Genomic DNA, 16065 nt, shown 5'->3' with positions numbered 1-16065 from the left:
TGTGGATCAAGTTTGAGATGATCGGAATAAAATGGCACGGAAAATGATGGTCTTTTCCGTAGTTCTTAAGCAAATCATAACTTGTTCATATCATAATTACTATGATTTGTTTTCCAAAAAATGACTGTGAAGACAATTTTACTATAGCACCATTAAAAAAATGTTGTGTGCTTATGTTTGTATTTCCATATTTTAATAATTTTAATGCAAACACAAACGTAAACATAGATAAATAATGAAACAAATGATGTTTATACGCATGTTTACTATAATGATTTTTGGTTCAGTTTCATATTTTTGATTAATCCAAAGCTTAATACCAACTAGGATGACATGACATGTTTATTAAAAATTTAGAATGCCCAGCAACTTTATTAGAGCATCCGCAATGATGAGACTTACCATGAAGTCCTTAAGCTTATTTTACTATTTTTTTTTTAATAGTTAAGGATCCTAATCCAATATATAAGTCCAATAGTGGGTCTTACTTTTGGAATCTTTATTAATAAGAAAATTATATTTTTTTTAAAAAAGTGAAATTAATTTTTTTTATTTATAACATGATTTAATAGAAATTTTAAAAGTGGTTTCTATAAGTTATTTTATTAATTTTTTTTTCAATTTTCTATAGCAATTCTAATCTTTTAATTAGTTTTAAAAGTGGTTTCTATAAGTTATTTTTTTATTATTTTTTTTTCAAGTTTCTATAGCAATTCTAATCTTTTAATGAGTTTTAAAAGTGGTTTCTATAAGTTATTTTTTTTTAATTTTTTTTCAAGTTTCTATAGCAATTCTAATTTTTTAATCAATTTTAAAAGTGGTTTCTATAAGTTATTTTTTTTTCAAGTTTCTATAGCAATTTTAATCTTTTAATGAGTTTTAAAAGTGGTTTCTATAAGTTTTTTTTTTCTTTTCAAGTTTCTATAGCAATTCTAATCTTTTAATCAATTTTAAAAGTGGTTTCTATAAGTTATTTTTTTTAAAAAAAAATTTCAAGTTTCTATAGCAATTCTAATCTTTTAATGAGTTTTAAAAGTGGTTTCTATAAGTGATCGGAAGACGTTAGCTCCGGTGATGATCGGAAAAGATCTTGCCACGTCACTAAAGATTTGCTCCTTAAAACCTCTTGATTAGGACTGCTCCTTACCAAACTGAGCTTTGTTAATATTATTTTATTCCAATTAGTCTAGGATTATGTGTTAAGGACCCTCAAACTATACCGTTGCGGGTGATCTTAGGAGTTTCTTACTTGTAGGCTCTTAAAATATATGTATTTATATGTATATATTATATATGTGTATGTAATTGCAGGGTTTTGAGCTTTACGGGAAACCCAACCGAAAATTTTTTACTTAAGAAACTTTCGGTTGGGTTTCCCGTAAATTTTAGAACAATGTAATTACATACATATATATAATATATACATATACATACATGTATTTTAATAACCTACCGACAAGAAATCCGCAATGTGATTAACTTTATTGTTGTGTTCATTTAGAAAAAAACAAAAAAAAAACGGAAAATTTCTTTGATGCTTTACAAAATCATCAATGCTTCCGAAATTATGATTTTGATGGAGAAAGCGTTTAGTATAATGTCACTTCATAGATTCTTAATTCGTGTTATTTATATTAATATCACCAAAATTTCGGTTCAAGTTATTCCCGAACAAAACAAGAAGGTAAGAAAAAAGCCTAACTACCAAAATAAAGCGATTTAAGTCGGTGAGAACTAGACTCATGTCTACTAAGATCAGAGGGATGCAATCCCTAGTCTAACTACCAATACTTTACCGCTTGAGCTAATAGTTAAATCTAATTTGATATACATATAAAATAATGCAAATTTATAAGAACTAGAATACTATATAAAGGAAAAATATTATTAAATTGTTTTTTTGCTAGAAGCTTTGTTTAGACAAAAGCTAAGTTAAGATTGTACTTGTAATGTTTTAAGCTCCTAAATCTTGAGAAAAGATTTTTGAAAACAAACCAGCTTTTACCATCCCTCCGTTGTAGAAACCATTTATTCAAATACGAAGAACCGATGAACAAAGACAGGGGCGTTCTTGGACAGAGCACAATGAAACCTAGGCCTAGGGCCCCCATTTTTCAAAGGCCTCCATTTAAAAAAAAAATTATGCAGCTAATGTTTTTTTATCACAATTTACAGTTACATAATGAAAATGTACAAATGAAAAACAGAAAAAGATAACAACACAAAATTAAAATGGGACCTACGTAAAATTTATTCTTTTAACTTTTTTCATTGACTATTTTTTATCTCTGGCTCTCTTCCTCTTTTTCCATTACTCTTAAGCTTTTAAAAAAAAAAAAAAAATTATCCTAAGCTTTATGTTCTACAATAATGTGTAGGCCCCCGTTTTTTTTCTTGCCTAGGGTCTCACGTATTACAGGGACGGCCCTGAACAAAGAGATTGAATTTATTGAGATTATGTAAAAGTTAATGGATCATAAGCCTTATTAGGTAAACCTTGTGTGAATATAAGAGCAACATTAACGAATGGATTCTTAAAAAGAGGTTACTAACACCAAACTATTATTACTTTAAAATATTATAAGTAAATAATTAAATTTTAATTAAAATGAAATAGTTCAACTAATTAGATACTAACACATGGAGAAATGAGTTTTTATAAAATATCATACAGAGACTTAATTAAAAAAAAAAATTGACGTCGACTTAATTAAAAATTTATGGGTATTCTCTCTCCTAATTTTATATTTTTATTCTTTTTCTAAAATCATTAGAAACTATTAAAACTTTCCGTTGGAGAAGTTCTGAACTCTCTATCGGAAGTTTCAAAGGAACATGAATAAAATATAAAACATTTGGATCACTCTAATTTAAAGGTAATAAATTTTAAGTGAGAAATCCAAAAAACTTTATCTCAAAGCCCCCTAAACCTAACTATTCAAAAGTTCAGTAATCGAGATAATGAGACGCTGAACAAGCTCAAAGAAGAAGAACCACCTGCTGAACGAGTGCACATAAACCACTAGAACCATCAAGAAGGAGCATGTAAGACCACGTCATGCTTCATTATAATACAGTAAATATTGCAGCTAACGGTTATTTTGTCTCAGTTGATGCCGGAGTCTTATTTTATTGCTCTACCAACGTGACATTTCGGCTATAAGTTTGGTTTATAGAATTAAAACACAAGTCTCACTTCTTCATTTACTTTGTTGGAATACTAATACGATATAATACAATCAACTCAGAACAGTTTTTAGCACAATGCATTAACAGAATCGACATGTCATGAACTGGAAATGAGTAATCTGTTATTTGGAACGACGATTCTATAATCTACCATATATAGAACCTTCAAGGCAGAATCTATTGAAGATGTTCCAAGAACTCTCTATTGAAGATGTTCCAAGAACTCTGAGATCACAATGCAATTCCAGAAACCTGGAGAAGAAGAAGAAGAATCAACGTTTTAAACACAAGACATGCCATATGCACCAAGTTGTATGATGCTTATATGAAACTGAAACGTATTGTGTACCCTTTCTCGAGCAAACTCCATAAGACTACCATATGATCTATCATATACGCCAATGAAGAGAGACTCAGTGTCAGGACTGAAGGAGATTCCTGATATCTCCCCAAAGAAATCAATCTCTTGCTCTTTCATGTATCCTGTTTTGGTGTTGTAAATGTGGACAAAGTCTGCCGCCTCAGCCATGGCCATGTACTGACCATCGGAAGTGAACTTGATAGAACGGATGGCTCCGAGGTTTCCCTTTAATACTGCCACAGATTTAGACAGATTCCTTACGTCCCACACACGGCAGGTCTTGTCCTGGTTCCCCGTGGCAAAGGTCATTCCATCAGGATGCCAAGCTGATGCAAATGAATAGTCCAAGTGACCATATAACCTCCCCACCGTCTAGAAAACTCAAAGACACAGAGTATGAGACTCCATTGATGCTTCAGACAAAGTAAGTAGCTGCAAAAAAAGTTGAAGTACCTACCTCCCCGTTGTTGGAGTCCACCAACAAACCATCTGGGTCATCTCCAAGGATTGTTACTAGTTTCCCATCAGGACTAACCGAAGAATGCTGCCATAATTTCAAATTCAATCACAAAAAAAAACAATCAAATGGTGAGAAGGTAAAGGAGACGTAAACTCACATTCACTGGCCAGGGATAATGGAAGTGCTGGACAAGCTGATAAGTTTCCATATCAAAGTTTCTGACTCCACCGTCATTACTTGAAGCCATGAAATGAAGTGCACCACTATACACAAAAGTTCATTAAGAAGTACTTTTTTGTTTAGAGTCCATTACTAAACTGAGAAGGTCCAAACATTCAATATAGCAAGGAGAAGTGATACCTGGAGTTCCTGTGTATATTAACAGAATTAGTTATGGCGTTTTCTTCACTAGTTAAGCGGTAGCAGAAGCTCACACCAGGTCTATCAAGATGCTGGATTCAGACAAAGAAGTAAACATGAGTACATGATTTCAAAGCAGCTTCTAAGCATGAAACAGATCAAACTAACCTTGCAAATGAGTTCACCAGAAAACCCACCAGCAACAACCATCCCATCTTTTACTGCCAGACTGCTGACTTGTGTCTTTGAAAATCCTTCTAACAAACTTCCAGGATGTTCCTGAACAAAAGTTATATAAAGAAAAATAGGCTTTTGAGAAATCAAGAAAGAAGAAAGAAAAGAGAGACACAAGTTAGTAGAAACTGAAAATGAGTAAAGCTCACACCTCAGATGGGGTTACTAGACCAGCAAGATCAAGAACCTCATCCCTACTACTTGTTAAAGTAGACCAATGAGTAATAGAGTTGTTGCACATCAGGTAAACATCATGGTTAGATGTAGCCCACACCAACTCCCTCAGCTGCAAAAAGGAAAAGTAAAAAACAAAACATTCAACCAATCTTTTATATTCAGAGATGGAGAATAGATGCAGAAGTAACATTTGACAAACCTGAAAATGGAGAATAGTAGGTGTTACAGATCTAAAATTCTTCTTGAACATATAGAAAGAGCTTCCTTTCTCTGAATCTAGACAGTCCTGGTTTTCCAAATGTGCAGAATCAGAGTGAGAATACAAAGGAGAAGTTTTGTATGTGTACCAATGGATAAACATGATGTGTAACTCTTCAGACCTTCCCAGATGCCTCGCCTGAGTTTGGTATGTTTTCATAGTTTCTATAGGATTGTAGCCTACTTTTTCTGTATTCTTCTCTGGTGAGACTAAGTTTATCCCATGAGATTCCCTGAATGTCCTTTCTGTTAGGAGCATGAGAAGCAATTGTATCAGCAGAACACATAAGATTCTCAAAATCTGCTCCCAAAGTATCATCATCTTCCATATGTTCATCTTCAGCTTCTTCACCATGGTGCCCAGACATGTTTACAGGACTGAAAAGTCTCAGAATCAAAAGAGAAATCCTTGTTCAGTTCAGTTCAGTTCCAAATCTGTGGTGTCTCCAAGACGCAACACAAGGATATGGTCGTGTAGGATCCAACAAAAACCATTTTCAACAAATGATATTAGCAGAAAAAAAGTGTTAGTAGTAGTACTAGGATCAAGCAGAAACGGACTAACAAGGATCCCTTGACTTAAAGTATACCAAAGTCAAGCTCCAAAGAAAAGTCAAAAGCACGGAAGCTAACTGCAGATTCGAGTAGACTCGGTAAAGGATGGAGAACTAAAAACATACCTCGTTGACTTGATGCTTCGAAGGTGGTTTCAGGTTCTGATCTTCTTCTTCCTTTGCTTCACTAAGTTTTTCTTTCTTTTGAAACTTTCAAAGTAATTTAACTTCCAACTGTACAAGGATAAGACTAAGAAAATAGATTTGTTTGCATGAGAAAGAAAGCCCATATAAAAGCCCTTTGAGACATCTGTTTAATGGTAAACCATCACACGTGTTGTTGCATTTGCTTCTCCATACAGAGTCAAATGAATGAGAGAGGCACAGGTGAACTGAAGCCAGCAGGCACAATCTTTACTTGCACAAGCCAAGTTGCTTAAAACAGATTTGCCTTGAAAAACGTTGTCGTCTCTTTAGATCGGATGTGCCTTAGTCAAGTTTGCATATACATCTTAATATACAAATAAAAACATGAAAACAGCAAGGGAATCTAGATAATAATATTCGTTTATTACCATTGGCTTCCTCTGCTACCAGAAGAAGGGTACTGAGAAAACTGGACAATGTCTGAAAAGGGAGAGCCTTACAAATCAAACGACATCTAAGGAGGCTTTATGTTAAATTGTATAGACATAGAAGCAACCTATCTTTCTTTTGGCTATGCTTCTTCCTCTTGTCTCTTACCAAAAGTAAAGTTGGTCCAGACTAAACAAAACAAGAAAGGATTACATCCACGGTTTATCTTATACATTTGCCAGATGACTGTCTACTAAGCATCATACAACAACATTTAGGCTAAGGGGGAGAGAGTCTCAGTATGTGCCATGTGATCAGAAAGGAGTTTAGGATTTCACCTCCTCACCATCAGCAGACACTCCTGCTTTCTCCTTCACTGCTTCCTCTTCTTTCTCCTTCTCACTACCAGCAGACCCTCCTGCTTTCTCCTTCACTGTTTCCTCATCTTTCTCCTTCACACTACCAGCAGACCCTCCTGCTTTCTCCTTCACTGTTTCCTCATCTTTCTCCTTCACACTACCAGCAGACCCTCCTGCTTTCTCCTTCACTGTTTCCTCTTCTTTCTCCTTCACACTACCAGCAGACCCTCCTGCTTTCTCCTTCACTGTTTCCTCTTCTTTCTCCTTCACACTACCAGCAGACCCTTCTGCTTTCTCCTTCTCTGCATCCTCTTCTTTCTCTTTCTCAGTACCAGTAGACCCTCCTGCTTTCTTCTTCTCTGCATCCTCTTCTTTCTCATCTTCTATCTTTTCTTCTTCAGCCTCTTCTGCTAATTTGGTGAGCTCACTTTGGATCATCAGCTTTATAGATAACTTTCTTGGGGTGAGATCATCTTTGAACTCCTTCCCTGAAATATAGGTGAAACAATGTGTGTTACCATACATAATCAGAATCTGACAAGATAACACTGAAGAAAATAATGATAGAGTGAAACCAATCTGTTCATACCAAGTTCTTTGATGATGTCCGTGAATGTAGCCTGTAGAAGAACAACAATGATCTTATAAGGTTATCTATATAAGTAGATAATTCACAGTTTGTATAGATATTTTACAAGAAACTCTAATCAGCCTTCAGAAAATGCAGGAATTTTTATGCAACCAAAAAGTTTGTTCTGAAGAATCCCAAGTAGTAGTTAAAACTGTCTCGAATATTAAAGGCTGAGATATGAACTCACCGTATTAAAGTCGACCCTTTTCAGTATCTTAATGATTGCATTCTTCAGCACTTTATCACTTGGCCCTTTGGTTTTTTCTTTCCCTTTTCCAGCTCCTTTAACTTCTAGCATAGGCACAAACCCACAGATTAAGATGGTGTTAAAAGACATTAGTGACAGCAATATTAGCTTTGGCTAGCTTCTGCAAACAAAGTACCCTACACTCTCCCACACATGATGTATTCTACCTAAGCAATCATCTTAGTGGAAGATAAAGAAAAAGAGGACAGTATCCAAACCTGGCTTCTCTTTTGATGCAGACTTTGAAGGGGTAGAGGTGGAGGCCTTGGTAGCTTTTTCAGACTTCTTCCTCTTAGAGGACGCCTTTGGACTTGTATCACTGTCATCATCTGTCTTCTTTCGTTTTGCTGATGATCGCTTCTGTGTAACTTTCTCGGGTGGACTGGCTTTTGCAGCGACAGACGCTTTCTTGTTCCTGGCTCTCCCTGCTGATTCTTTCTTCTCAGCTGATAGTTTAGAACCACGTTTCTTCTTCTTCTTCGGCGTTTCCTCTTCCTCAGATTCATCTTTCTCCTCGCTTTCAGAAGGCTGAGGTGCTTCATCCTCAGATTTATCGGGAATACCATTTTCATTCTCCTCCTCTTCTGCACTCTTCTGCTCCTTTTCTTGTTTTTCTTCCTCTTTCTCCTCTTCAGACTCATCTTCAGAAAGAGCTAAACTCTTTTTGGCAGCCTTTGTTCCTTCTTCAGACTTTCGTTGGCTCTGCAAAGGCAGTGGAAATAATATAGTCAGAGATGGACAGTTAAAGATAAGCAGTACTGAGACTCTAAGCTACGCATTCATACCTTTGCTGATCGTTTGGAGGATGAAGTCACAGCTGCAGGCGAGCTTTTCTTGGGAGTTCTCTTGCGTTTGGCTCCCTTACTTGACTGTATCAGCAGAATCTTTAATGAGAATGCAAGAGGCACAAGTAAATTCTAAATAAAAAATGTTTTCAACACAAAAATACCTTCTCTTTCTCACTAGCTGGAGCGTCGCCTTTCGCATGAGGTTTCTCCAAAAACTCAAACAGTTTCGTGACGATATCTTCCTGTGATGAGAAAACATGCAACAATAAGTTGACGTATTTGATTCAATGGGGAAATGAATTATCATAACTTGGTCACATGAAGCCTAACTATTCACGCAAGAAAACAATGAATCTCAAGAACAAGAGCTTAGAGATTAATGACCTTTGTTGTAGCCTTGGTAACATGTATGTCAAACATTTCGCAAAACTCCACCAGTTTGTCTTTGATACATTTATCAAACTTCTCTTTTATTTTTTCTTTTGCCTTTTCCTGCAAATACCAAAGACACAATTATACACAAGGCAAAGGTATACATAAAAATAATGTTCATGTGTGATGTTGCACACCTCATTTCCATGCCATACAAAACCTGAGAAGCTCAATATGTTTGTCTTGACCTGAGGAGCCTGTTAAAACATTAAGTAATGAGCCATACATAAACATGATTAGCAGACTTGATGCTAACAAAAGAGCTACAGAACCTGTGTTCAAACAGCTACTGATAACCCTCAAGAGTATGCATGCGATTGACAGTTTAGAATTAAGACTATTGGAGCGGAAAAATATGACACTCACCTTCCCTCTCCTCCCACCAAATAGAATGGTGTGCAGCAACTTCAGAGTCTCATCAGACTTCTTCCTAGTTACCTTGTAAGCAACTACAGAGAAACGTTCAAGTTATCTATTTCGTTTCAACTACAGATTACATGAACAAAATGGAACCAATAAAGGTATTTAAATGTTGCTTATGATTTTTAATTTTGGTTAGCAGGAAACTTTGCTTCTGAACCAGCGGAATTGCTAAACTCAACGAGAAACATTTCAAAAGAATATTGACATAGCATGAACATACCGCTGGGAATGTCTTTGAGATATGCACCTGGCCCCTGCAATATCCAAAAGATAATTATGAGCACATCTAGCAACGAAGTTCTACTCAGCTTAGGGAAGTATTGGCAAACCTTTTCGATACGGAATTCTTTGGAAGAGTCTGTATCAATCACTGCGACAAGCCTCTCAACAGATTTGCGCTCACGCACAGGGCGATCAGAGAAAGGAGTCTTTGGTTCTGAATCCTTTTTTTCTTCCTCATCCTTTGTCTTCTTGCGAATCTTTTCACCAGAACTCTTTCCTTTCCCACGCTTTTTAGAACTCTTGTTCTTCTCTTTCTCTTCTTCCTTATCATCACCGCTCTCAGCTTTTTCATCTTCCTTATCATCATTCCTCTCTTCTTTCTCATCTTCCTTTGCAGGTTTACTCTCCACTTGTTCATTGTCATTCTCATCCTCACTTCTTTCTTCATCTTCCACCTTTGCCTTTTCAACTTCCTTATGTTCCTCTTCTTTCCCTTCTTCAGCCAAATCATCCTCCTTATTCTGCTCCTTCACATTCTCCTCCTTGTTATTTTCATCAACGGTCTCCACTTTTTCGTCTTTCTCGTTGATATCTCCTGCCTTCTCATCTTTTGTTCCGTTTGCCTTATCACCTTCATTTATTACGTCCTCCTCTGATTCTTTCCCAGCTTTCTTCTGATCTGCTTCTTTACTCTCTTGCTTTTCATCATCTGTGGCATTGTTAGTATCTCCAGATTCCACATTTTTCTTCATCACAGTATCTTCCACAGTACCACCTCCAGAAACACCATCACCAGTTTGCTCTTTCTGTCCATTTGCATCTTCATCCATCTCGTTAGCCTCTGCTTGACCCTCATCTTTGGTGACAGTAACGTCCTCTTCAATTTTATCAGTCCCAGCATCGTCTTCATTGCTCTTAACCACTAACTCTTTATCTTTCTTTAACTCAGCATCTATCTCCATTTTCTCTGGTTCAGCCGCCTTCTCCTCATCCTTCTTCGGCTCTTCATGTGTTTCCTTACCGCCAGCCTTCTCCTCTGATGACTTTTCAAGAGAGCTAGTATTTGTTGCGGTTGGCTCAACGGTTGCCTTTGTATCTTCTTCCCCCATTGTTAAAACAGTTCAGTAGATCTTTTTCCACTCCCCGGTGATATCAAAGGCTGCAAGAGAAACCAAGTTCATGATTATCAACTTTGGTGAGATAGCAGAAACCAAATGATCCTTATAAACAAATTCATCATCTGCTGAACTTAAACTACACCCAAACAGTAGCAAAAACAGAACATCAATCCCATTTTTAAAAACTTGTGAAACGCGTTGACTTGGCATATATACAAAAAATTAAAAAAAGCCAAAAAGAAACAGTGAGAGAAATCTAGTTTAGATCACATGCGTGTTCCATAATTATCTCCTATTCCTACTTTAGATCTGAACAAGAAGATCAAAAAGAAACACACACAAAGATCTCATCTCTTTTCACTTGAATCTCTCAAAATTAGTCAAATTCGTGCATTTTGCAGGTAACTTTACAGCGTCAAACAGGAACATAAAGGCAGTAGATTCTCACAAAATCGAAATTCACAGATCAAAAGAAGCACATACGAAACCCTAACTTCTCGTCTCACACAATCAAAGGAGCATGCGACTTCAAACAAAGCACGAAACACACAGTCAGCAACCACAAGGTTATAAAAGCACAAGACTTTGGAATCTCACCTCACTTGTCTCAACGCTAGGCACTGAGTTTACTGTACTTTTCTTTTGCCTTTCTTCGGAACAGAACCAAATAGCTTTTTTTTTGCTTTGTTTATGCGGAGAGAGAGAGAGAGAGAGAAATGAAAAGGATTCGGACGCAAAACCAAATTTTAAATACAGTTAAATGCCACGTCGGATGGATGTCTGAGGAAGCATCACCGTCCAGATCCGATGCTTTAAAGAGACTTGTTGAATGGTCTGGATTTCACCAAAGTTTGCATCTCGAGGATCGATGACGATAGATTCTTGACCAAAAAGGACAAATCATACTATCCTATCTAAATGGGTAAAACTTGTGTACTTGTCTGCTTCAAGACCACGCAGTGGGTAAGGTAATGACTTTTGTCCGTAGGAACGGGTTTTGGTCTTTAACAAATTGCACAGAAAACAAGAGGTGTTGAACATGTGGAAGATCATGACTTGTTCAATCTGGAGAAATCATATAACCTTATCATGTACTTATATGCATTACCAAGACGAAGAAGAAAGAGTTTTTTTTTATAGTAGTATTATACTGATAAAAGCATTAACATCTTGTGTGTTTTTACAGCACATTCAAAACAGGTGACACACAATACAAATATTATATAGTGGGAGATAAGTATAAATCAAGATCAGCTCCTCTGCAGTGATGGAGGAATCATATAGAAACCATGTTTCATTCCATTCCTAAACCTAAGAAGAGTGTTGTTTCCTTTTTGTCTTCTAAGGACCCGTTTGTATTCTCCCTATGTTGTTATGCGGATACGGGTAAGATGAATGGTTCAGGGACGAGATGTCACCGTTTTGAGTCTCGCTCTGGGTTTCTCTAGGGCCATACTGATTCATACTAGCATAGTAAGTTGAAACGGGAGCTGCATGAACAAACCTGAATCCGACTCCATTTGGGTGAGTCTGGTTGACGAGTTGTTGGTTCTCGTTAGGACCATTAGACGAGATCCCAACTCCGAGATTGAGGCTTATGGTGTCTGTTTCCTCTGGTGGTCTGAACCGAGGCTGGATTTCATGATGGTTGCTGCTGCCAGACTTTGAAGTGGGAACATCGTGATTGTGTTTGCCTTCGTATGTTGTTATTACAGCTTTTGGATCATGTGATGCTCTCTCCACGTGTTTTCTCACTGGGCATCCTGGAGCTGTGCACTTGTAATAGCTCCTGCAAGAAATGTCAGATGAAACATTACGAAACATATCATCTCCATCACACACATGTTAAGTCTCTCAACATCACTATCTCTCATTCCCAAGATACCAATCAAAACTTTTGTGCTCAAACCAAACAACTAGCCCTTGAAAACAAAGAGTAAACTGTTCTAGCTATCATCTTAAACTACGAACCTTGGATTTGGGTTTCCCCTGACGACTTTTTGCCCATACTTACGCCACCTATAACCATCATCAAGTATGTCAACCTCACTCAGGGTTTGAACAACAACCCGAGGCTCCCGGATAGGTTTCACTAGTGGAGTTATTTCTATGTTCCCATCCAACCTCCTGCATTAAAACGTAGAACAAAGTTTCCATCATGTCAAATCACGGTTCCAAAGCAAGCAAGCACCTGAATCCTTTCTTTAAATTCTAAATACCTCCGTTTTGTATATGGATCATCGTCCTCCGGGTCATCTTTGTTCCTATTTGACGCTGCAGCGTCTCCACCATCGTTATTTGTAGAAGCTACTTCAGGGTTACCAGTTTGCTCAATGGCTTGAGACAAGCTGTAGACTCCCTTCTCTGTACTCAGAAATAAAAGGAACAGATATAGTCAAGGGGAGTAAGTGCAAATCTTCTCTCAAGTTTTAGATAACGTTACCACCATCTCGGCGAGTCATTGGAGGATACTCACCCACCCTTTCTTCTTGTGCAGCCATACCAACACCACCAGAGTTTCGGCGACCAGGTTGAGGTTTAGGATGGTCATGTGTACCCTTGTAGATAATATCGGTGATACGGCCATCATGAGACGTTTCAAATAACTTCTTCACTTCACAGTTAGGATGTGTACATTTGTAATAGCTCCGTGGAAACTCACTCCCTTTGACATGCTTTTGACCATACTTTCTCCAGTTGTAACCATCATCAGCCAATACCGTCGGCGGGGCACTTCCCCTGGACTCGTTTTGCGACGTCTGGACTGATTCCTCTTGATCAGATCCGGCCGGGATATCTGAGCTCGTTGGTGGCGTCTGAACAGGAGGAGTTGGCCGGCTTGGCTCACTTGAGGAAGCTGCAGCCTCAGGTGAGTGTGAGGATCCATGGCCCTGGTCTTGAAATTGTACTGGTGGCTCCCTTTTATGCTTGTCAAGCTCTGAATACACCTTGAAATCAATAAATAGATTTAGACAACTCCACCATGCAACAAAAGGCAAGGAATATAAGAACTTTCAGCTTGTGGATATAAGGTTCCTTTCTAAACAAATATCAGCCAGTGGCTGGAGTTTAGATTGTATCCAATCTATGAACAACACATACCATAATAAGCATTACAAAGAGCACTTAAGTGGAAAAATACCATATTGGAAGCAGGAGGCCTGAATTCAAATTCACTGGAGTTGTGCTCGGTGAAGGTGTTCTGATGGAATGCCCTACCTGTATAAGAACTTGAGCTAACATGCACTGGCCGGGGCTTGAACAGAGAACCAGTAGTAGGGGAAGGCTCTGGCTGAAAATTAAAATAAGTTCACATATCAATAACATGAATAAAACATAAACAAAAGACCACAAAAAAAAAAATCATTCTTTCTGAAATGGTATGAAAATTCGGATTTTTTTAAACCTGAACCTGATCCATTATCAAAAAAGGATGATGTTTATGTAAAACTCAAATGGAAGGACCCACTCGTAACAAGCAAAACTCTTGTTCAATCAGAAGATGTACTAATAGATGCCAAAATGTAATTAAGCATATCATCACTTCACTTTGATATATGTGCATAAATTAAGCTAAAGCTCTAGATGGTGAACATGATATAAAGTACTTTTACTATCACACCAACAGAATCATTCAATATCTTAAACAAGAAAATGGAGTTCCTTATACAGCTAACAGGAAAAAAAATTAACAAAGAAGAGAAAAAAAAAAAAGAGCAGCACCAAACACAGGGAAGATCAACAATGTGTATATATTATATTAAAACAAGTGAGTACCAATGTGAGATGATATAAAGAAAGGGTTTATTCGAGAGAACAATGTGGACGGACACAAATGCAGAGAGTCTAGTAACGTGAAGAATCAGAATCTGAGCCAAAGCCACTTAACCTAAGGGCAAAGCACTTGCAAAAAGAGTAAGAAACAAAAATGGAAACACAAGTCTAATGTTATTTCCTTATGGGCAAACAGGACGCATCTGCACCAAAATTACAGAACGGACCCAACTAACAACCTCCCCCCCCCCCCCACTAAGCACTACTACAAGAATCTTAGGAACATGAAACAATGGTCCGAATCGGAACTGAAGCAACAAGAAAACCAAACAAAGTTGTCTTCTTTTTTGGATACTGAGAAAGCTGACTGAATCTAATTCCAAATTTATAAACCTAATTTCCCAAAAATGCAATCAGAAAACCTAATTTTTTCCAATCGAAACCACCAAAGTGATGAGAAAAGCGGAGAGCTTTCGACAAGAGAGAGAGAGAGTAGCTGCTGCTGATTAACCTTGATGTTGGAGATGAAAACAGGAGATTCAAGAAACGACGTCGGACTCAACCCGGGAGGAATCGTGATGTTAGTAGTAGACCTCGAGATCGGAAGCATTGCCGGTGACATGAGCTTGTACCTAGCTCCTCCTCCTCCTCCTCCGGCTGAATTGTGTCTCGCCGTTGGATCTACCGTCGCCGAGCAATCGACCTGAAGTTCCTCCCGGTCATTGTTAGCTTGAGGGAGGAGGTCCATTTCAGGGGGGAAATCTAGAGAGGGGGAGAGAAGAGTGCAAGAAGGAAAAGGGAAGCTCAGCTACGGCGGAGGATTGAGAGCTTTTGTTCTCTTTCTTCTCTCTTGTGTGTTAGTGAAGATGTTGTCAGAAAAATATTGACTTCAGACACCTCTTTACGTTTATTTATTTTGTTTTTGTCTTTAACCCCTTTTCTTTATTTTAGTTAATCAGATTTCTTTCTTTTTTTTTTCTTAGCAAGGCAACAAATAACAGATGTTATAGTTTCAGAAAAAAATAGATTAAACACGGTTTGTCCAGGAATTAAAAGAACTAAAACTAATTTCACTTTTTTGTAATAGATGTTAAATTCATTCAAAAAGCATTTGTTCAACATTTGTCGCTTTTGCAAATGAAAATTAGAATGAAAACATAACTGCATTCATTTTTCACTGTCACAATAATAAAATCAGATTACAAATTCTCGGAACCAAAATTTTCCTAGCTTTCAGTGTTTTTAAAAAAAAAATTCTAAACCACTCTTTCAATTTAATTATTTTTGCCTTTTTACGTTTATTTATTTTTATAACCTCTTTTATTTTACTTAATCAGAATTCTTTTTTTTCTTAGCATGGTAACAAATAACAAATGTTATAGGTTGAGAAAAATGAAATTAAACACTTTATTCAAGAATTAAAAGAACTAAAACCAATTTCACATTTGTAATGAATGTTAAATTTATTCAAAAAACATTTGTACAACATCTGTCACTTTTGCAACTCAAAATAAGACTACAAACATAATTGCATTCACTTTTTACTGTCACAATAACAAGATCAGATCATACATTCTCGGAATCAGAATTATCCTAGCTTTTAGTGTTTTAAAAAATTTCTAGACCGCTCTTCGGTTCAATTGTTTTGCCTTTTTACGTTTATTTTTTTTGTTTTTTATTTTTTTGTTTTTAACCTCCTTTATTTTAGTTAATCAAATTTCTTTTTTTTTCTTTGTATGGTAACAAATAAAAAATGTTATAGTTTGAGAAAAAAATGAAATTAAACAAACTTTATTGAAGAATTAAAAGAACTAAAACCAATTTCACATTTTGTAATGAATGTCAAATTCATTCAAAAAACCTTTGTACAACATCTGACACTTTTGCAAATGAAAATAAGAC

At 36.7% G+C, this 16065-nt stretch overlaps 3 protein-coding genes across 9 annotated transcripts; all 3 read right to left on the bottom strand.

Annotated features, from left to right (window-relative positions):
• Positions 1 to 3178: 3178 nt before the first annotated feature.
• On the bottom strand, positions 3179 to 5970 carry LOC106361349 (uncharacterized WD repeat-containing protein C2A9.03). Of its 2 annotated transcripts, none has more exons than XM_013801085.3 (10): positions 5720 to 5970; positions 5162 to 5417; positions 4981 to 5067; positions 4756 to 4890; positions 4539 to 4649; positions 4371 to 4462; positions 4168 to 4273; positions 4008 to 4094; positions 3539 to 3922; positions 3179 to 3441 (listed from the first exon to the last, which is right to left on the bottom strand). In XM_013801085.3, exons 2-10 carry the CDS (start codon positions 5405 to 5407, stop codon positions 3421 to 3423), a joined length of 1269 nt encoding a protein of 422 aa, XP_013656539.2. In that variant the 5' UTR covers positions 5408 to 5417; positions 5720 to 5970; the 3' UTR covers positions 3179 to 3420. The 2 variants fall into 2 exon arrangements, with proteins under 2 accessions (XP_013656539.2, XP_013656540.2); XM_013801086.3 differs by having other exon boundaries at positions 5162 to 5426; positions 5720 to 5847.
• A 269-nt stretch (positions 5971 to 6239) lies between these two features.
• Positions 6240 to 11124, bottom strand: LOC106361348 (DEK domain-containing chromatin-associated protein 3). 3 transcript variants are annotated; one of them, XM_013801082.3, is made up of 12 exons: positions 10987 to 11124; positions 9379 to 10430; positions 9270 to 9303; positions 8993 to 9075; positions 8764 to 8823; positions 8579 to 8686; positions 8356 to 8436; positions 8192 to 8275; positions 7625 to 8108; positions 7347 to 7450; positions 7118 to 7148; positions 6240 to 7016 (listed from the first exon to the last, which is right to left on the bottom strand). In XM_013801082.3, exons 2-12 carry the CDS (start codon positions 10378 to 10380, stop codon positions 6496 to 6498), a joined length of 2592 nt encoding a protein of 863 aa, XP_013656536.2. In that variant the 5' UTR covers positions 10381 to 10430; positions 10987 to 11124; the 3' UTR covers positions 6240 to 6495. The 3 variants fall into 3 exon arrangements, with proteins under 3 accessions (XP_013656536.2, XP_013656537.2, XP_013656538.2); XM_013801083.3 differs by having other exon boundaries at positions 7347 to 7447; XM_013801084.3 differs by having other exon boundaries at positions 7347 to 7441.
• Positions 11125 to 11504: 380 nt separating this feature from the next.
• LOC125577061 (probable WRKY transcription factor 20) lies at positions 11505 to 15052 on the bottom strand. Of its 4 annotated transcripts, none has more exons than XM_048737749.1 (6): positions 14675 to 15052; positions 13532 to 13681; positions 12866 to 13337; positions 12609 to 12753; positions 12361 to 12516; positions 11505 to 12178 (listed from the first exon to the last, which is right to left on the bottom strand). In XM_048737749.1, exons 1-6 carry the CDS (start codon positions 14909 to 14911, stop codon positions 11731 to 11733), a joined length of 1608 nt encoding a protein of 535 aa, XP_048593706.1. In that variant the 5' UTR covers positions 14912 to 15052; the 3' UTR covers positions 11505 to 11730. The 4 variants fall into 4 exon arrangements, with proteins under 4 accessions (XP_048593706.1, XP_048593708.1, XP_048593710.1 ...); XM_048737751.1 differs by lacking the exon at positions 14675 to 15052 and adding an exon at positions 14113 to 14136; XM_048737753.1 differs by lacking the exon at positions 14675 to 15052 and adding an exon at positions 13998 to 14105.
• Positions 15053 to 16065: the final 1013 nt, after the last annotated feature.

This window comes from Brassica napus, chromosome A8, assembly GCF_020379485.1.
Source record: "Brassica napus cultivar Da-Ae chromosome A8, Da-Ae, whole genome shotgun sequence".
NCBI classification, from domain to species: Eukaryota; Viridiplantae; Streptophyta; class Magnoliopsida; order Brassicales; family Brassicaceae; genus Brassica; species Brassica napus.
This window is presented reverse-complemented; position numbering and strand designations above follow the sequence as displayed.